This window comes from Myotis yumanensis, unplaced genomic scaffold, assembly GCF_028538775.1.
Source record: "Myotis yumanensis isolate MYYU_CA2020_CCGP unplaced genomic scaffold, mMyoYum1.0.hap1 SCAF_14, whole genome shotgun sequence".
In the NCBI taxonomy this organism is placed as follows: Eukaryota; Metazoa; Chordata; class Mammalia; order Chiroptera; family Vespertilionidae; genus Myotis; species Myotis yumanensis.
This window is the reverse complement of record NW_027223765.1, coordinates 31,960,824-31,982,675: the sequence shown is the minus strand read 5'-3', so window position 1 is coordinate 31,982,675 and position 21,852 is coordinate 31,960,824. Positions and strand designations below refer to the sequence as shown.

The window sequence follows — 21,852 nt, the reverse complement described above, 5'->3', positions numbered from 1 at the left end:
ATTTATAAAGAGTTTGCACATTAAATCTGAGATGTCTATTAGCTATCCAAGTGCAGATGTCAAGAGGGCAAAGTTGGTTGGAGCATTATCCCGATGTGCCAAGGTTGTGGTCACATCCAAAAATCAACCAATGAATATATAAGTGGAACAATAAATCAATGTTTCTCTCTCTCTCTCTCTTTCTCCCCCCCCCCCCAATCTGCACTCGCTCTCTCTCTCTCTCTCTCTCTCTCAAATCAAGCAACTAAAAAATAGGGCAAAGAAGTCCTGGATGGAGATAAAATTTGAAAATCATCAGGAAGAACATAATATTTGTAAAACCATAAGACTATACAAGATCACAAGGAGAGTAAATATGGATAGAAAAGTAAAGAGATTTGAAGATGGAGCCTCTCAGAGGTTTCCATCATTTTGAGTTAGTAGAGATGAGAAGGAACTGCTATGTGTCTCTTCACTAAATAATAAACTTCTTAAGGGAAAGGATCAATTCTTAGAACCATGCTTAGCTAATAACAGATATTGAAATATCTACTGAATAAGTATAAGAGTATGTGTTTAGAACTTTAACATGGGCAAAAAGAGTTCTACTATCATATCACAAATTACAAAATTGCATATAAGCTTCTTTTTTCCAGTTGATGTAAGTTGATCTATGTCACTGCTCCAAAGGTTAAAAAAAATGTTTCCTGTATACAGTTACCTAAAGCACTAACTATAATAATCTTTATAATGTTAACACAGAGTTATTATATTGAAAACAAACAAGCAAATCCAGAAATCCACACATCCAAATACTTACTGAGTTAGGTCTATTAATATGGTAGAGATACAACAGTGAGAAAAAAAGACAAAATTGTATCTTTATTGAGCTAACATAAGTGGACAGATAGACAACAAATAAGATAAATAAATAAGAATGGTATGTTACTACTAAGGGTTAAGCAGGAATGGACACCACATGAAAGGCAGAGGAAGGGGGAACCAAGGAAGACTCCACTGAAAAGGAAACTTCTGCATAAGTACCTGAAGAAAGAGGGGAGACAAGTACATATTTTCTAGAAAATAGTAGGTTTTGGTCATTGTCAAAAAGTAAACAATTTAAACTAAGAAGATAAACACCACTGGGAATCTAAACTGATAACAGATGAACAGAAACGGAAAAATGGCCAACTTTCTGTGTACAAGATCAATGATTCTACTAGTATATAAAGGTCGCCAGATAGTAAATACATATAAATTTTACCTAGGACTAGAATTTCAAGTGTCAGGCTACTGGGTACAGATCTGGTATATATGCTTCTGGACATGTGTGCTAGTATGCACATATGTACTTTTGTGTATGTTTGGGGGGAAATATACGCATGCATTTATATCTGTAGGTTTGTATGTATGTTTCTGTGTGTCCTAGAGAAAGACACTACTGGGATAAGTAAGAAAGGAAAATAAATATTTATCAAGTAGCTGGATACTCCAAGATTAATGCTAAACATTTTCTCAAATATCTCATTAGATCTATACAACAATCTTGTGAGGTATTACCGTTTCTTTTTATAAAATTTTAAAAATTCATTTACATATCTGGTAAGGTGATTTAACAAAAATCAAAGCTTAGTCTTTCTGAATAGAGAAGTGCTGAGAGGCACAGATAGCTATTCCTTTCTGAAATTATCCTAAGAGATCCTGTAGGCCCAAGTCTATTCAAAGGATAACTTAAGAACAGGGATAAGAGCCAAGACAGATCTCAGTAGGATTAGATTAAACCCCAAGAGAAATTGCAAAAGGCCAGGATCCTGGACAAGATAACCGTAAACACAAAGATTGACGTGGGAGGAAAGCTAAATCGTAAAAAATAGCTACCCTTTACTGAATAAGTTAATACATATACTACACATAGATTTTTTTTTTTAGGGACTTCATATATGTTACTTCACTTAATCTTCACAATAACTTCTTCCAACTGGTTTTTCCCCCCAAAGTATAGAAACTGAGGATGGAGGGATAATATTCCAGAAGTAAGAGGACACAGTCTGGAGTTGGAAACAGCAGGAGCACCTTCAAAGAGGCAGTGAATAGTACAAATTGGTTAAAGCAGTGGTTGGCAAACTCATTAGTCAACAGAGCCAAATATCAACAGTACAAGGACTGAAATTTCTTTTGAGAGCCAAATTTTTTAAACTTAAACTATATAGGTAGGTACATTGTTATTAACTTAATTAGGGTACTCCTAAGGCTTAGGAAGAGCCACACTCAAGGGGCCAAAGAGCCACCTGTGGCTCGCGAGCCGCAGTTTGCCGACCACTGGGTCAAAGCATAAAGGGAGCTGAAAGGGGACTAAGAAGGAATAAGATTGTAAAGGAAGGGTGGAATCAAACAGGTCCTGAAATGCTAATCTAAAGAGTTTTAACAGTATTCAGTAAGCAAGAAAGGTCACACTGAAAGTTTGTGTGGTTAGGACTATGCTTCAGAGAAATCACTCTGACAGTCAAATGGCCTAAACTAAAGTAATGAACAGGCAATGGGCGGAAAAGAAAAATGGAAGAGATACTACAGAGATAGAATAACTTGGCTTAAGTGACTCAGGAGATGATGTTCTAATAATAGGAATATCAACTTAAATGGAGGAATGGAACTTTAGATGGGGAAAAGATACAAAAACATGCAAACTTTATTATTTAAATTCACACACACACAAAAGAAGTGAAATATGAAGTAAATGTACACTTAAAATATAATACAGTCTTGGTGTTGACAAGTTTAGAGTAAAATTAAAATTTAATTCTAAATTAAATTAATAGCTGTTATGCTCTCTTATTACACATAAACAAGACAATCCTATGTAACGTTAACACATCATAAGGTCTTTCAAATTTTCTTATAAAGTTTAATTGAAATGTTTGCAATAAAAGGGGCACATGATTCTGAAAACATATCAGTATTGGTAAAGTATAGCAAGTTACATGAATTCATTTTGGAGACAGAGATTTGAGTTTCAATATAATCTTTGTACTTCATCTTATGTCTTTAATCTCAAACTCTTCTATAAAAAGGGGTAACTATGTTACAGGGTTGCTGTGAGCATTAACTGAGGTAAAGCACTTACCACAATGCCTGGAACAGAGTGAGCACTCAGTGAATAGTAGTAGTACCCTTCCTTGGTTAGAGATTCCTAAAAGTTAGCATCTGCACACAATTCCCTTTACCCAAGCCATTTAGTCCTAACCAAAGATAATCCGTTATTTAACAACTGGATACACCAGAGAAGCTCATTTATTTTTAAAAAATTAGATTCTTATTTCAGAAGTAATACATTTCTATTTTAAGAAATATGTGGAAAAACACCTGGCCTTTCTATAACTCAGGCTCCACATCTCTAAAATGAGGGATGTGAACTATTTTAGAGGACACAAATTGGGGGTTAGGTAGCCAGAGATTTGCTTGGCCTGCTTAGTATTAAAAAAAAAAAAAAAAATGCAGCCAACATCTAGAAATTGGGAGAGTTAATAATATATATACAGTATTTCTGGTTTCTCTTTAATAATCAAAGACCTGGCAACATGGTTCTGAGTAGAAACTGCAAATAAGCACCCCTTACTAAATCATAACAATCCCTATTCCATCATGGAAATAGGTACCATGCAATCATCAAGGTGCCTAAAATCAAAGTAACACCACAGAGCAAGCACCTGAGTGGGCAAAGGACTCTAGGAATCCAGCATAACGTAGGTGGTTGGCCTAAACTCAGCGAACAAAGAACTGTTTTATAGCTATAAAACCTGAACAGTAAGTACAATTCTTGACAATACATGAAGTCAAAGTTAGAGCATAAGTTACAGCAACTCCTTAAAAATGTCCTACTAGGTAAGATGCAACTCCTCAGTGGGAAAGTCTACAGAGCATAGTTAGGGGCCAGTTCTTTAGTACATGTCATGTTCACAATAATTACACAGTTATCTATATTGCTATTGTATTAATCACCTTTGACTGAAGCTTAGTGCAGAACAAGAAGTTAGGAAACCACTGTACATAAAAAGGCAAGTTTCACAAGGTATTGCCAGGAAGCGTCCATGGGTTATACAGATACGTCACCAAGATGCAGGCAGGATCTTCCTGTGGTTTGCCTTGCCCACTTCCTGTTTCGGTTTTGAACGTGTGTTGATCCCTAAGCTTCCTACAGCCCCCTTCTCAAATAGCAAACCAAACTCTGAAGCACAAATGGTAAGACTCTCTCCGAGGATAGGCCAAAGGTTCCTGCAGCTACATGAAGTTTAGCAAGGCTCCTAAGCTGACCAAGAGGGCCTCATAGGGCAAGCAAACAAAAGCCAGAACTAAGGGCTCCATGGACAGGCCATATATGGAATATGGCCACTATTCCTGGTAACAGCATCCAGGGAGCCAAATGGGGACTCATTATGACCTACTGCTTTTCAAAAAAAAAAAAAAGTGGTACCTAGATATAAAAAATGTGTATAGGTGAATGCGTGTCTCTGTGTGTATATGTGTTCTAGCAAGACAAACCCACATGAAAATAGGCAGAAAGAAGAGTAACATTTTTGTGTGCATGTCAATCCCCAAAACAGGACTAAAGATAAAGCATTTCAACATTCTAATTTTATTGACTATCCATTACATTAGATCATAACCAATTTAGGGATAATTGTCAACTTCTTGACAAGAGAAATGTACTCATCAGTTCTTTCCAATATACCTTCTGATAGGCAACTTGGTAGAGAAAAGAATATGGACTTTTGATAACTTAAAGACCTTCTGAAAACCTGGCTCTGCAGCTGTACATCCTGAACAAACAACCTTTCTGTCTGCTTCTTCTTCACTAAAAGAGGAAAATAACACTCTTCTTCACAAAATTGGATTAAAGAAACAATTTGCAAAAGTAGCCTAACAAAGTACCTAGAAAAGAGTAAATACCCAATAAATGTTAGTTCATTTCCTCATCCTAAGAAAATGTTATCTAAAATAAGATTGTCCAAATTCAAAACATTCACACAAATGTTTTAATATTTTAAAGGATCAAGATTATTCTTTTTACTTCATTTCTCTGAAACAAAACATTGGCTTTTTAGTCAACTTTTTGAACACAAATGGTGAAAATAGGCAAAATATAGGAAATAAAGTTACCCCAAATCTTGACAGAGAACTTGACCTTATTTCTAAGTGCACTTAAAATTTTAGGAAGCTTAACACTTGGTTACCCTTAATTTTGCAGATAGGATATTCTTCAACAGTAGAGCAAGAGAGGCTCTCACAGCTTAATATTGTATCAAATTCATTTATACAAATGGTCATTTTTTATAACACAGCTAATACACAAATATACACTATAGAAAATTAAACCATGTAAGTAAGGCTAATTTTCCTTTGTCCACCCCTGAGGTAACCAATGTCATACATCTTTTAAAACCTCTTTCTGTGCATTTCTCATATACATATAGAAAAAACAAAACACATGATACTATACATATGACTCTGACAAATTGCTTTTTTTAACTCAACAATATGTCAAAGTTGTTTCCTTGCATACTATAGATACACTTTTTTTTTTTTTTTTTTTTTTTTTTTTTTTTTAGCTACTATAAAAGATACTTATGAACATACTAGAGGCCCGGTGCACAAAATTTGTGCTCTGTGTGTGTGTGTGTGTGTGTGTGTGTGTGTGTGGTGGTGGGGGAAGGGGGGGGTGTCCCTCAGCCCGGCCTGCACACTCTTGCAGTCCAGGGCTCCTTGGGGGATGTCCACCCTCGCAATCCAGGATCCCTTGCTCCTTACTGCCTGCCTGCTCCCTGCTCTGTACCGCTTGACTTGCTGCTCCTTAGCACTGCCACGGAGGCGGGAGAGGCTCCTGCCACTGCTGCTGCGGCTCGCCAGCCATAAACCCGGCTTCTGGCTGAGCAGCGCTCCCCGTGGGAGCACACTGACAAGGAGGCAGCTCCTGCGTTGAGCATCTGCCCCCTGGTGGTCACTGCTCATCATAGCGACTGGTTCGTCTGGTCGTTCTGCTGTAACGGTTGCTTAGACTTTTTTTATATAGACTAGAGGCCCGGTACACAAAAATTTGTGCACTGGGGGGGGGGGGGGGAAGCGGGGTCCCTCAGCCTGGCCTATGCCCTCTCGCAGTCTGGGACCCCTCAGGAGATAACGACCTGCTGGCTTAGGCCTGCTCCTGGGTGGCAGAGGGCAGGCCCAATCCCTAGGTGCAGCCCCTGGTCGGGCTCAGAGCAGGGCCGATTGGGGAGTTGGGGCGCCACCCCCTGTCATGCACAGAGCAGGGCAGATTGGGAGGTTGTGATGCCACCCTCAGTCACACTCAGGGTGGGGCCGATTGGGGGGTTGGGGCACCGCCCCCTGTCACACTCAAGGCAGGGTCGATGGGGATGTTCCGGCGCCACCCCCTGTCACACACAGAGCAGGGTTGATCAGGGCGTTGGGGAGCTCCCCCCTGTCACGCACAGAGCAGGGCCCATCAGGGGGGTTGGGGCTCCGTACCCTGTCACGCACAGAGCAGGGCCGATGAGGGGGTTGAGGAGCTCCCCGCTGTCACTCACAGAGTAGGGCTGATAGGGGAGTTGGGGCACCACCCCCTGTCACACACAGAGCAGGGCGGATAAGGGGGTTGGTGCGCTGCACCGTCACACTCAGGGCAGGGCCGATGGAGAGGTTATGGCTCTACCCTATCACACACAGAGCAAGGCCCGTGGAAGGGGGTTGGGGCACCGCCCTCTATCACCCACAGAGCAGGGCCGATCAGGGGGTTGGGGTGCCGCCACTGTCACACTCGGGGCAGGGCCGATGGAGAGGTTATGGCTCTACCCTGTCACACACAGAGCAGGGCCGATCAGGGGGTTGGTGTGCTGCACCCTGTCAAACACAGAGCCGCAGGGCGATCAGGGGATTGGGGAGCTCCCCCCTATCAGGCACAGAGTAGGGCAGATAGGGAGGTTGTGGCCCCGCCCCCTGTAACACACAGAGCCACAGGGCGATCAGGGGGTTTGGGCGCTGCCCCCTGTCACGCTGATCCCGGTGCCGGGAGGCATATTACCCTTTTACTATATAGAATAGAGGCCTGGTGCATGGGTGGGGGCCGGCTGGTTTGCCCTGAAGGGTGTCCTGGATCAGGGTGGGGGTCCCCACTGGGGTGCCTGGCCAGTATGGGTGAGGGGCTGAGGGCTGTTTTCCGGCTGGTGAGTGACTAAAGCTTCCAACCGCTCCTTGTTTTCTTTTTTTTTTTTTATTCTGGGCCAGCTTTAGCTCTGAGGCCTCGCTGCTGAAAACATCGATACAAAGTTTCGGTCTGCCTGGCTTTCAGTCCAGCTGGTTTCTGGAGTTTTGTTTATCTTCTTATTTGCAACATAGTATATAGTTGCTTAGAGTTGTAGCTCAGGGCAAGTGAGGCGGGGAACGTTGGAATCCACAGCAAGCAAGCCTCATGTTCGCTTCCAGCTGCCTGGCTGCCGGCCACCATCTTGGCTGACAGTTAATTTGCATATAATCACTGATTAGCCAATGAAAAGGGTAGCGGTCGTACACCAATTACCATGTTTCTCTTTTATTAGTGTAGATTATTTAGCTATTTTCTACTGATGGACACTTAAAGTTGTCTCTAATTGCTTTGTTTTACCAAAGCAACATTAAACATCTTTGTATATGTCTCTTCTGCAAATGTACAAGTGTTTCTGTAAGGTAGATATGTAGACATAAAAATGCATAGGGTATGTATATTTAAATTTTTAACAGATACTGTCAAAATGCTCTCCAACACTGCTTTACCATTTAAATTTACAGCAACAGTGAGGAAAGTACCTTGTCCATAAAGCCTCACCAAAAACTGAAATTAACAAATTCTGCGACTTTTTAAAATTTGTATTTCCCTGGTTAAATTCTGTTAAATCTTACCAGTATTTTCCTTTGTTTCCTAACCCTTTGTATCTCCTTTTCTGTGAAATGCCTAGTCAGATCCTTTATTTTTCTAATGGCCTTTTCCTTTTTAAAGTTTGCAAGAACTTTTTATATATCATAGACACTAATAAAGACAGATGCAGTATAGCATAGTATGTTCAGAGTAACAGGATGGACTATAGAGCCAGCCTGCCCAGTTTGAATAACAGTTCCAACACTCACTAACTGTCTGATCTTGGTCAAGTTACTTAGTTTAGCTATTCTGAGCCTCAGTTTCTTCATCTGCAAAATGTGGACAATGACTGTACTTATAATTACTGTGAGGATTAAATACGTTAATATGCTTAAAGTGTTTTAAAAGTGGCTGGCACAGAATAAGTGCTATATGTTTTCTTTTTGTCTCTAGGATTTGCTGCAAGTATTTTCTCCCAAGCTATTGTTTATCTTTTAACTCCAGTTTATAAGTCTTCACTTACCTTTCCTAAACAGTTCTTTTTCCATCTCTATTCTAATATCAGAAATTACATAAAAAGATGAAATCAACAACTGATTGCCCTCACTTGGTCTCACAATCAAGTCCTCAAGAATAAATGCAGGCATCAGTCAGAGATTTCCTTTAAAAAAAATATATATATATATATATATGGCTTCCTTGTTGCATAAAGCTTTCCCACAACCAGTAAAAATAATAAGCCAGTAGAAAAAAGGACAAAAGAAATAGACAAGTTCACACACACACAAAAAAAATGGAATAATGGTTCTTAAAAATATGAAGCCAAAAAAAAAGAATTGATCCTTAACCTCATTTAGAAGAAATGCAAATTAAAACTACAAACTAGACATTTCTTTTCATCTTACAGACTAGTAAAGATCAAGAAGTTTTAAAATACACATTATGTGGGTGTAAAGAAATAGGCATTCATACATTGCTGGTAGGAGCATAAATTGCTATAGTTCCCAAGAAAAGCAGCTTGGCATTGTCCTTCCAAATAAAAATGTACATACCATTCAATTCATCAATTAAATTCATAAAATCTAGGAATTTATTCTACTGACAGGCACATACACTCATATGAAAAATGACATACATATGAGGTTATTTATTGTAGTAATATTTGTAATAGCAAAGAATAGAAACAACCTAAATGAACATCATAGGGGACTGGTTAAATCAACTGTGGTATATCCAGATGATGGAATATTATGCAGCTATTAAAAATGAGGCAGCTCCCTAGATAGATAGATGAAAAATCATCAAACTACTATTGTTAAGTATAAAAAAGGAAGCCCTTGCCAGTATGCTCAGTGTTTAGAGCATTGGCCCACGGGTTCAATTCCTGGTCAAGAGCACATGCCTGGGTTGCCAGTTCACTCCCTGCCCCATCGGGGCACATGTGGGAGGCAGCCAGTCGATGTGTCTCTCTCATGCCACACTCTCTAAAAAGCAATGGAGAAAATATCCTCAGATGAGGATTAACCAAAGGAAGAACGAAAAAGAAAAGAAGCAAGATACAAACAATGTGTATATTTTGCTATTACTTGTATGGTGCGATACTCATACATTTATGCGTGTAAATATTAAATAATCTCTGTAAGGATCACACAAAAAACTGGTAATGCTTGTTTCTGAAGAGGGAATGGTTAGGGGGACAACAGAAATAAGAAAACTTACTTTTCAGTGTATACCCTTTTGTATCTTATAATAAGTATTTGTATTACCTAATCAATCAAATAAATAAATCTTTTTAAAAATAAACAAATTAAAACCTCCTTGTGATCACACCAAACTTTCTATTGGTCCCCTTTAAATGGTCATGCACACAGCAGGTTGCTGCCACTCAGGTAATTTGTGGCTAGTCTGTTTAACTGGCAAAAGCAGAGAGTTGCCATCCTAGCTGCCCATTAGCACCCTCTGTGGAAGGTTTTAAACCTACAGATGTCCAGGTACCACCCCAGAAATTCTGATTCAGTACATCTGGAGTAGAGCATGGGTATCAGAATTTAAATTCACAGGTGATGCTGATGGGCAGTCAGGACTAAAAACAGCTGAGTTAGAGTATGACACAAATAGGGAAGCATCCAGCCTCAATCTCCACTCAAGTCACAATCATAGTCGGTCTCATCAGTAATCCTAACCACTTCACAAAATTCTTAAAAAGGAACAGACGAGAGTGTGTTGATAGCACAACAAAAATCTATTACCATTGAATATATCACTAGATAGGCAGTGTAATCTTCATATATTAAATGCAGTACATTTGCAACATTAGTACTAATGAATTCATCCTATGTAGCATTTTAGAAAGAACTTCGATAATACTAGTGAACTAGTGTCCACAGGTCATTAACTGTCTGAACTCTCTGTCGACTTTACTTGTAAAATGAGGGGAAAAAACAAGAGACATTCTCTATCTTCCAGCCCTAAACTTCTATAATCCTCTAATACAGGGGTCTAAAAAACGACGATTGCTTAGTTACACTTTAGGATAAACTAGTAAGGAACTTTTGCATTCCATTCACAGCCTAGGTCCAATTTACGGTCCAATGAGCTAGTGCCCTACAACTCAGATATGTACTATGTACTGTGGAATAAAGTAATTAACACTCACAGAAAAAAATATTTTAGGATTCAAACAATCTGATCTAATAAATCTTAGATAAACATTTTTTAAATAGTGTATCTTCTGCCAAAAAGGCATACTAAATACATTTAAGCATTAAAAAGCATCTGATGCACTCAAAGTAAATAGGTCAAGTTTAAAAGAAATAATCAAAGACTAGGTGCTAAAAGGGATCTGAAAGACCATATCCAAACCTCACATTTTACAAGAAAACAGGGACTCAGCAAAGTTAAAGAATTTTTCCAAAGTCATTCTGTCATTAATGATATTCTTAGAAACATGCTCTTAATAAAAATTTGTCAATTATTCACTGATGTGTACTGGTGTAACCTTATAAGGTATTTAGAGATTTTTGATATCTAAAATTAAAGATATATGATAGGAATTTCTTACTATACATAAAAAGTTTCTTAAATTACATTAATCAATGGCTATACAATAAAACTGTTAAAGCATAAAACTTAATACATAAAATATGTAATTTGATATTATTGTCAAATAACTTCATAAAGAACATTAACAAGGAAATAAGATTAGCATCTATGATTAAAGGATAAAACGATAGTTTAATTCAGCTAGGTTAGTTCCACAGTCTCCTAGAGTCTACTCAGAGTTCTAAGTTAAAAAACAAAACAAAACACAAAGAAAAATCTATGAACTCATTGAGGTTTACCTCCTGTCTTCTTCAGAGCAAATGATTAGCAGACTGCTCTGTGAACTTTTACAAAGAACCCTTTTCTCTCATTTCTATCCCTCTGAAAGAAGGATTCTTCCTTCATTCTAAATAACTCATCTCATTTCAAATTTCTGACAATAATGAATTCTTAGCATGAACCAACCCTTTTAAAATCTTTTCCTCTATTAATTTATTAAATAACTTATCTCGTTTCAAATATCTGATAATAATGAATTCTTAGCATGAATAAAACTCTTTTTAATCTCTCCCTCTCAATTGTATTGTATGGTCAATAAAATGTTTCGATTTATATTTTATTACCAAAAAACCCTCAAACCTGCCATGACAAATAAAAATATTTAATGGGTAAGGTGTATGAGATTTTTCTTTACCAGACTCAGGGCCAATTAGTAACAATAATCATGGAATACAGTCAGGTAACAATATTCAAATCCACTAATAATGAGCAATCAAAGCATTTAGAAAAATTTAATCCTTTTCCTAATGAGGCAACTTTGGCAACAGTTCAAATCTAAGCTCAGCTGGCACTGTGATTTTGAAAGGGATGAACTTTCTGCCACAGATCATGCAGTTTTCTCTTAATAATACCATCTCTTCTTTTGTTTAGTTGTAAAATTTACAAAACACTTTCCTATCTTGTGTTTCAAATCCTCCTCAGGAAAACATAGTGAGAGGCAGGGTGTTTTCTAAAGGCCTCTTCTGTTCTAGGCACCATGCTGACACTGGGATAGTTTTTTTTGTTGTTTTTTTTTAATGAGTAAGAATAAATTCTACCTTGGAAGAGCTCACAGTCTAACAAAGAAAATAATTTTTAAGAAATGTGCTAAATAATAAGGAAATCGACAAGGAATTGTGATTCCTCTGCAATACAGTCTTAAGACCTTCTCTCCAGGGACAGGGGTGTGACAGTACCCCAGAGAAGAGACATGACATGGAGCAGGTTTTTGAAGGATGAGCAGGAGTTCTCTGACATAAATATATGGGGTGGAAAAAAGGAGAAAGACACTCCCAGGCAGAGGGAACAACATGTACATGATGAAGCATTATTCCCATTTTAAAGATGAGGAAGATAAGCTCAAACGTAAGTGAGCTGCCTAAAGTCGTCACATGAATAATAATTAACAATGTAGAAACAGAATACAGGTCTCTTCTGATTTTAATCAGCTTTGCACACCAGTAATGCCAGTGCATGTTGGATAAAAACATCAAATAAAGATTAATTTTTATCTCCTACTTTACTCCTTCTTGAGAGATGGTTCATGTCTGTCCCAGATTCTGGAGGGACAGGATTTATTTAATCCTCAAATCAATCCTGTGAGATAGAGATGTTTTCACTGTCCCCATTTTACACATGAGAATACAGAGGCACACAGAGGTTAACGAAAGTTGGAAATTAAGTGACTAACCTGACCAAGAATCCGTCTATACTCCAGCATACCCTACAGATCCTTCTTGGCCAAATAGCCTAGGCCAGTGGTTCTCAACCTTCCTAATGCCACGACCCTTTAATACAGTTCCTCATGTTGTGGTGACCCCCAATTTCATTGTTACAAATGGAACATAATTAAAGCATAGTGATTAATCACAAAAACAGTATGTAATTATACATGTGTTTTCCAATGGTCTTAGGCGACCCCTGTGAAAGGGTCGTTCGACCTCCAAAGGGGTCGCGACCTATAGGTTGAGAACCACTGGCCTAGGCCATTCTTCTCTAAAGATGATGTCAGGGAAACCAAGTAAGTTCTGGGACACATCATGTTCCCAAATTTGATACCATACAACAGGTCTCAATGTTCACACAAATCCTCAAATTTGGATCCCTTACAAATCTGGTCCCTTTTGAGTAGGTAAACCCATGAATGAGGTGACATGGGCTCTTTCAGGAAAGTTTTACAATTCGATTTCATTAGACAAAAACAAACTTAACAAAAAGCAGCAAACAAGAAGGACAACATAAAATAACAGCACGAAGCCTGACAGTATAAAGGAGAAAGCCCCAATTCCCTTCTTTTGCTCGTGTGTGGGTTTGTTATTTTTGGGAGCAATGCAAAATTGCTTCCTCTGCACTAGTATACCTGCCACTCACTGCACAGGACTTCAGACCAAAGCATGGAGTCTGAAATAACCCTTAATTTCCTTCAAGGGTTCACATGACAACTGTAGGACATCCAGCAACCAAACCTGCCTCTTGAATATTAACCAAGCAGACCATTTGGAACAGCCATGGTTTCCTAGGGCACTCAAAGGACCTCAGGGAATTTGGGATCAAAATATTGTCAGCAACAATAGATTTGCTAATGTCGACTGATTATTTGAAACTGACATCACAAAATGGTTTTTCCTTCTGTCAACTGGGTATTTCACCTTGTAAAGTATATGGGAAAATTAATAAATATGGAATGAAACCCCTAGAAAAGGCTATGGACTGTTAGCTCTAGAACTTCAAATATATACTGGTATATACACACATCAACCCATCCTCACTTTTTTGCTGATATGATTTGGAGTTGAAGGGTCCTACCTCAGTTGAGGAAAAAGGACATTTCCTCTCAGACTCCCCTTTCAGCCTTATGGGCCTCTAATTCTCCAGATCAGAGACTCTCAATCAGCAGTTTGGAATCTGCCAGCAATCGCCAGGCTAGTGGGCACTATCAGGCTTTCCTCCACGCTCCCAGTATGATGAAAAGGGAAGCTGACATGATTCCCCAAGCTGCTTAATATCTTCAGCGTCACCACCACCCTCGTCCCATTTCTGTGACTTTAGCACCTGCTAGTGACTCTTCCATCCCCAACCCCCCACCATGCAAAACCCACATGTCAGTTTCAGGGAAACAGAAAACAGCATCTCTTCACAGTGCTCTGAAGGTGGTGTGACCAACTCTGGATCACACCAGCTAAAAGGAGGGCAAAGAAATGGCGAGGGAGGTGGGGAGAAACCTCATGTATGTGTCCTGATACATTTTTTTTTCTATGAAGCAGACACTCTATGATCTAAGCTATAAACTGAGCAATTAAAAAAGCAAGAAACTGACTGAGCTAACAGAATACTTTGACTATGGTTAAAGCGGTAATATTCCTAGCAATTGGATGATCAATCTTCACATCTGGGTAGTGGGGTTGCTCTAAACCAGCGGTTCTCAACCTGTGGGTCGCGACCCCTGAAAATACATCCTGCAGATCAGATAGTTACATTACGATTCATAACAGTAGCAAAATTACAGTTATGAAGTAGCAACGAAAATAATTTTATGGTTGGGGGTCACCACAACATGAGGAACTGTATTAAAGGGTCGCGGCATTAGGAAGGTTGAGAACCACTGCGAGTCTAAACCATAGAAACAAATTTGTGTGTCTTTTTAATTTGTTGGCCCAAGTACACTTACAGTGGTATCTCTTACTGTGATATCTTTGCCATGGAGCAGGTGAAAGTACAGGGCAGGTAAGTTCTGCAAAGAGCCCAACCCACAATTCCATGGAACCTGCAGCTATGTAAATCAGTGAGGCTCCAATGGAGAATGCCTAGCACCAAGTGACACTAAAATGTAAAGGAGCGCCCTAGCCAGTTTGGCTCAGTGGGTAGAGCGTCGGCCTGCGAACTGAAAGGTTCCAGGTTCGATTCCAGTCAAGGGCACATGCCCGGGTTGTGGGCTCGATCCCCAGTGGGGGACTTGCAAGAGGCAGCCGATTCACCATGATTCTGTCTCATCATGGATGTTTCTACTGATCTCTCCCTCTTCCTCTCTGAAATCAACAAAAATATATAAATAAGTAAATACATAAAATGTAAAGGAGTAAAAAAACTGGGAAAATTAGATCAAGGGGGAAACTCTGGCCCACTTATCGTTTCCCCAAATATTAAATTATAAGAGTTTATACCCTAGAAGGTAACTTCAATTTGGAGAAGTTAGATACAGACAAGATCTACTTTTCTGGCGTCATTTTCCAGATTTTAAAGACTGTACTCTGAGGATTACTTCTGAGAATAAAAAGGTAGAAAAGTTTAACACATCTGCCTCTGAGGTTTAATAAAGTCAGAAATACTTGAACGGGAGAGAGCAACTTGAAAAGGGGAAAGTGGGAGAATCCAAGCTCAATCAACACTACTGCTCATTCAGAAAGAGGAAAAATTTACATCCTGTGTAGGAAAGCGCATTGTTTGCCATGTTAATGTAATTGGATTTCCTTCATTCAAAGTCACAAGTATGCCGCATAACTCAGAGTTATTTCCACGAAGCACGTTGTGTCTGAGGATACGGAATAAAGAAAATGTAACATTTGACAAAGGCAAAAGTAAGTTTTATTGCTATAGATTACAAATAGAAAAATAAAAGTGTTTCCTCTGCATACAATACTGTGTGGGGGGGGGGAGGCAATCTGACGCCAAAGGCTCGTTTTATTCCCCCCCCCCAAAAAAAATCCAAATAACTGGACTCAAATAGTCTGTCCATGGTAGTGCTCAGAGCCTCTAAGCAAAAAATGTGTATGAAGTCAGCTCGCACGGCTCGTTCACAGAAGTAATTAAATGCACGAGGAGGAAATGAATTAAGTGGGTTAAGTGGCGGCTGGAGGAGTGTGTTTTGAGACCTGCTCACAGGAAGCCACTACATCCTGCCCGAGTCACCGCCAGTCACGCCGTCTCTCGGTGCCAGTCCCGCCGCCGTGAGCCCGGCGAGCACAGGTGTCCGGCCGCGCCCCTCCCCGACCCCCGGGGCGGCGACCCCCGGAGCCCCGCGGCGGCCCGTCTCCTCCAGGTCGGGGCGCCCTTTTCCACCTCGCCCCGGCTCGGGAGCCCAGGAAACGGGCAGCCCCCTCCCCTCGGGCCGGCCCCGCTCCCCCGCCCTCCTCCTCCCCCTCCGGCCGCGCCTCCCGGTAATTACCGCTCGGCTGCCACCTCCGGGCTGCTCCCTCCCGGCGCCCGCACCGCCCGCAGGCCTGCGTCTCCGGGCGGCCGGAAGCGCCTCACGCCCCCGGCCCGCGCCCCCGGCCGCGCCCCGAGCTGGGGCGTCCCCGCGCCCAGGCCGCGCCCCCAGGCCGAGCCCCTCACGCGGGCGCTGCCCGGGCACCCCCTCCCGGACGAATTCCCGGCTCCACTCCCTCCGGACCGGGCAGCCCAGCCCACACCGCCCCGTCCGGGCGCCGCCGCCGCCCCCAACACACCCCCCTCCCAGCCTCGCCCGCGCCCGCCCTCCCCGCGCGTCTCGCCCGGGCCCCCTCCCGGTCCCGCGACCCCGGCGCGGCGCGGCGCCAGCACCTCCGCGCGCCCGCCGCCCCCTCAGCCCCGCCGCCGCCGCCGCTGGGCGGGTCCCGTCAGCCCGGCCCCCGCTTACAGATCTTGCCCCGCAGACTCTGCAGCACTCGGACCTCGCGACTGTCCTCGTCCCCAGCCTCGGGCTCCGCCGTCGCGCTCGCCGCCGGCGCCTCGGGAGCCGCCGCCGCAGCATCAGGCGCCGCCGCCGCCATGGTGCTGCCCGGCCCGTGCCGCAGCCCCGCCGCCTGCGTAGCCGGCGAGGCGGAGCCCAGCGGCCGAGTGAGGGCGCCGCGCGCCTGGCCCCGCCCCCGGCCCCGCCCCCGGCAGCTCGCCCCGCCCCGCCCCTGCGGCCCCGCCCCGCCCCACCCGGTCAGCGCAGTCCCCGCCGTCCTGCCCCGAGCCGGTCCGCCGCCCCCCGCGGGAACTGCGCTCCTGGCTTTCCTGCTCTTTGCCCCATAAACGCCGAGGCGCCAGGCGAGTGCGGCTCCCAAGTCCTGGCTGTGGGCAGCCTTGAAACCCCCTTAGAGGGAACCGGCCTCCCGAACCCCCAAGTCCTCCGGGGAAGTGCGCTCTGCACCCGCCGACTTCCCTCTCCTAACTGCCGGTGGAGTAGGATGCAGTTAGGCCGGTGGACCTCAAAACCCCCATGTTCAAAAGGAGCAAGAGGTGCATTAAAGATCCCCTCAATAATATCCGTAGGTCCCCCCACCCCTACACACACACATCCTTATTTTTAAGTAAAATTACTGCTTTGCAAAAGCTGGTGCAGAAAAGGACCCTAGTCCCCAATCACCACACGAGTACAGTGCCTGACACCCACCCGCAGAGAAACGCTGAAGCCTTTGTCACGACCTGTGTATTTCGGAAACAGAAGGAAGAAGGGTGGGGTTTCTCCGCCCCCCTCTCCCCCTTCCCAACCTCCCCCACAAGTGGGCTTGTTAAAAAGTTGATTGACGCTACGAAACGTGTCCATCTCTGACTAGTTGTTAGCTTTATTTCAAGGGAACTCCATACAGTGAGTAAACTGCATGAATAATGCCCTGGTATGTGATGAGGAAGATGATTTCCTGGTCTTGAGGTTGTGCCCTGCATTGCCCTAAGAAGGAAGAAACTGTGACTTAACCGGGCAGGGTATTTGTTTTCCAGGGCAACAATAGGAATCCGTCAGTCTGTCAACAAATATGTTTTTTTGAGAGTCAGACTGAGTGATGGCCTCAGAGACTGCACAACGGTCAAGGTGAAGAGAGCCCCCGCCTTCCAGCAGCTCGGTCTATGGGGAGACAGAAAAGGACAGAGGCCCTGGGAGAAAAGAAGGGAGATGAGGAAACTGGGGGGCCTCCTCCTGGGAAATGCCCTGCGGAGTGGACGGAAAACAAGCCAGGAGAGGCAGAAACGTGACAAGGAGGAGAAGCCACTGTGCAAAGGCAGAGAGAATCAGCGCGAGTCTGTCGCTGAGGAGTGACACCTCCAGTTTGGGGTGTGTTGCCAGTGATTCTCTATATGAGTTTTACACATTTTGGAGAAAGTCAACTTACCTCCTCTTATGTGGGTGTTTTGCTGTCATTTCAAACAATAAGTCCCAAATTTGATTTCTCATTTTTCTTTCCAAGGCTGAGCTCACAGCCATATTCTGTTATCTGGGCTAACAACTTTGACTCTCTTTTTAAAAAAAAAATCCCTTGTCACCATATGTTTTCAGTTGCCACATCCTTCTGACTCTGCCAAAATCTCTTCTCTCCCTTCCCTTCCTTTCCAGTCCCTGTCATTGTCCTTGTTAAAATTCTCCTCATTTGAATAGTCCTGACATGTTACAGGGCTTGTTTTGGTTGTTTTTAAAAAGACATGAGCTTATGAGACAGGCCAACGTGGGTTGGAGCCTAATTCTACCACTTTTATATGTGCAACATTTGGGCAAGTTACTCAGCCTTTCTGAACCTGGTTTTTAACAGTAAAATGGGAATGCCATTCTTACTCCCCCTTCTCCAAAGAGTTGTTCTTAGGATTGATAGTATGTGTGTGGGGTATCTAGTGGAATGCTGGGCATGTGGTAGGATTAATTCAGTAAACACCGCCTCATGCTCTTGTCTAAGAGGTCTCCCATCCTCCTACGCACCACTTAAGTTAATCTCCCTAAAACAAAAATTGGAGCTTGTCACTTGTCAGCTCCAGAAAAACGTCAATGGCTTGATTCATCCCTTCCACCGCCAGCAAGCTACCCTGCAGGTCATGAAGAGTGCTAGAGATGACAGCAGAGGAAAGTAAAAATTCCTCAGGCAAATGTCCTGTGTCGGAAATGAACCCAGCCTACCTGACTCCTCTGACCACCAGCCACACTGAGTCACTTTTCTCTCGGGCCTGAGTCCGTCAGTGTCCACCTTCTTCCTGCCTGGACAAATGCTGCCTCAGCCATCTGTCTCCTTCTCTCCTCGACACAGCTTCTTCTCTGTACCTTTCTGGGGCCCCGAGCACTTTCTACGTGGTATTATGTACCCGTGTGCTTGTTAATCTCTTCTCCTAGCTTCATGTTTTTAACTCCCTCAAAAACTATCTGTTGAATAAAATGGATCCAATCATAGTTGCTCATCTACTTCCTCCACTCAGCAGACTTGGAGTTTTCCTGTTTTGAAAAATTCTGATTTGTATTTATTATTCATCATCATACCCGTCCAAATGGTTAAAATGGGAAACTTTAACAATATTCTGCAATTTGAAATGAAAAGCTAGTTTTTAAAGTTTTGTTCCCTTCTTTAAAATATCAATATCTATACCAGATTCTCCTAATTTCTCTGCCTTTTCACTATTTTAACCCCAAATCCACAGCGCTATTAAGAAATTGTCACTAGAGATATGAAAACAATTTTACATGAAGTGCACCCTCCACTTTTTTCCCCTCTCAAGCAGCCTTCCTATTGCACATTTCAGAATTATCATACTGTTTCACTAAAACCCATTTTTCTTCATCTAAAATGATTCCTAATTACTCTGACTTTGAATAGACATTTAAGGACATCATTATTCTTTTACTGATACTGGGCTGATTGCAGAGATCTTTAGCAGAGTCAGTGTTTCCTTCATGTAAAATATTTGGGAAATAAAATTTTATAGAGACTAATAATACTTACTCACAGTACAATTACAAGAAGCTGTTACACCTCCCCTCCCTTTATTGCCCTTGCATTGTGTTTAAACTCATCTAGAGTTCCTCTCATTTCTTCACGATGTTTAGTAACTGGAACAATATTGCATCATGCACAAACTTGCACTTCACTTCCTTCCTCAAATTATTAATGAATGTATTTAAAGGCCACCTCTCCTAACTCTACCCTCTCTGCTCTGATGAGCAACCATTCACTACGAAGTCCTTTTCCTCTTTCTTCACCAGTGTTTAACCCATTCAGTCATTTTCACCCATTGCTTGCTTCATGGTGCCTGGGGTAGGAAAATGGCTTCCCTCGTAATAAGACGATGTCCTGCAGCTAGAAACGAATTCCAGAACTTGGCGTTGCACAGCATTGTTTTGAATCAGCACCCTTCAACCTCTAACATGGCAATAGAAGGGGTATCGCTTGGTCCTGAGTTATTTATTACCTTCTTCTGGTGAGCCAGGAGAAGAAAAATCTGCTGGCTTTCTAGTATTTGAATGCAGATCATTTTCCTAGGGCTGTTCACTCATGAGGCAGAACTACTTCCAGCGGGCCTGTGGGAAGGCAAGTTGGTCATTGATAACACAATTTCCCCCATCACCTCATCAGAGTACCATTTGTCTATTAAGCATTATTCATTCAGTTACATTGTACAAACAACCTCTAAACCAATCAGCATTTTTTTGTTTTGACAAAGTTGGATAAACCAATCAGCATTTTTTTGTTTTGACAAAGTTGGAGAGGTGGAAGGTGAGGCAAGAACTTAAAAACTCAGAAAATTTTTGCAGAATATTCAAAATGTACTTTTAACATTTTGCCTTAAGATCACACCTGGCCGTAACAAGGATGTGCCCAAAAATATGGGCAAGTTTTTATCCTAAAGCTCCAAGTTCCTCCATTAGAAACATTTTCAAATTTGCTCGGTGCCTGAGGAAGACACTGAGGGCCTGAGTGTTGGAACTGGGACCATCGATGATGGAAGGCCCGTCTGACTTCACCTGTTTCTCAGCCTCCCTGCTTTTGAACTGGATGGCATACCCACTCCACCTCCACTGCACTCTTCTAGTCATTTTAAACTGGAAAAACCATGGCTCTGAAAAGAAACCTGGAACGTTGGGCAAAGATGCACTTGTTTCACCTGCTAGTCTGTACTCAAGGGATTTCTCTGTCTGGGCAGGTTTGTCCATCACCGTGAAACATAGGGAAATGCTCCATCCAATTGGTGAGAACCAGGCCATGGCCCAGCTGATTTTCATAATGTAAAGACACAGCCAAGGTCTCCTGAGTTGGAGAACCCTCTCACTCACCTGGTTGACACACATTTGAATTTGCACCTCCAGCAAAGGAGGGTGGGGCTGGAGACCCAGCTGGCTGCACTCACAGGAGGTTAGACACCAACATGTCACCTCTCGGTCCTCTTAGTGCCATGGGAGGACAGTGGAAGGGTGGTTGGGTAGATTAATGCCTTTGTGGTTTTCCAAACCCTGAGGTAGGAGAAAGGAGACTTGAGTGGAACTAGAAAGGAACTGGCTATAGAGCTGGCCCCAAGCCCCCCTTTGACAGCAAAACCCAGGGTGGGGAAAACATCAGTAAGGAGAGATTCAACAGTGCAGGCCCAAGGGGAATGTCTCTGAAAGTACTAGTGCCATGTACTCTGTATGTGGACCTGTAGGTGGATGATATTATTGTTTGCTGTTATTTTTGCTGTTGTTGCAATTCCTATTTTAGAGATGATGTCTCTGAGCGCAGAAGGGCGAGGAGACTTCCGCGGGTCCGGCAGCTAGTCAGTAGGACATCTGGCATTGGACCTGATGTGTTCCCACTGCAGTGCACACACACCCAGTCACCCTACTCCAGCGCCATCCTAGGAGGAGCCATCTCCCACTTGGCAGCTTTCCCAGTGTTGAGGGTTTGGGTGAGTCCAGTTCTTAGAGGAAGTCATTCCTGATGGTGAGAGCAACTTCTGAGCAGCTTCCATGGCAGTTTGAAGGTGAAAAGGCTGGTTGAGGGGTTAGTCCCAAAGCGGGAAAGCTGGCTCCAGAAGAGAATCATAGGGGAATCTCATTTGAGCCAAGAAGGGCACAGGTTGCTCCTAGAGACAAAAAGGAACCCACGAGGAAGGGACTGGAGGAGCAGGGCAGTTTGGAGGAGGAGGAGGAGGAGGACGAGCCAGCAATTCCTGTACTAGTCATTTTATGGCATAAGCAGAATTCTGTGGGTAAAAACCACTTTATT

The 21,852-nt window shown here is 42.8% G+C and overlaps 1 protein-coding gene across 2 annotated transcripts in view; it reads right to left on the bottom strand.

The window, feature by feature from the left end:
• Positions 1–16,698, bottom strand: part of RASA2 (RAS p21 protein activator 2) — a 119,765-nt gene extending 103,067 nt beyond the window's left edge. For both annotated transcript variants that reach the window (XM_070433527.1, XM_070433528.1), the window contains exon 1: positions 16,554–16,698. In XM_070433527.1, the coding sequence (XP_070289628.1) occupies positions 16,554–16,686 (133 nt within the window). In that variant the 5' untranslated portion in view covers positions 16,687–16,698. The remainder of the gene's footprint in view (positions 1–16,553) is intronic.
• Positions 16,699–21,852: the final 5,154 nt, after the last annotated feature.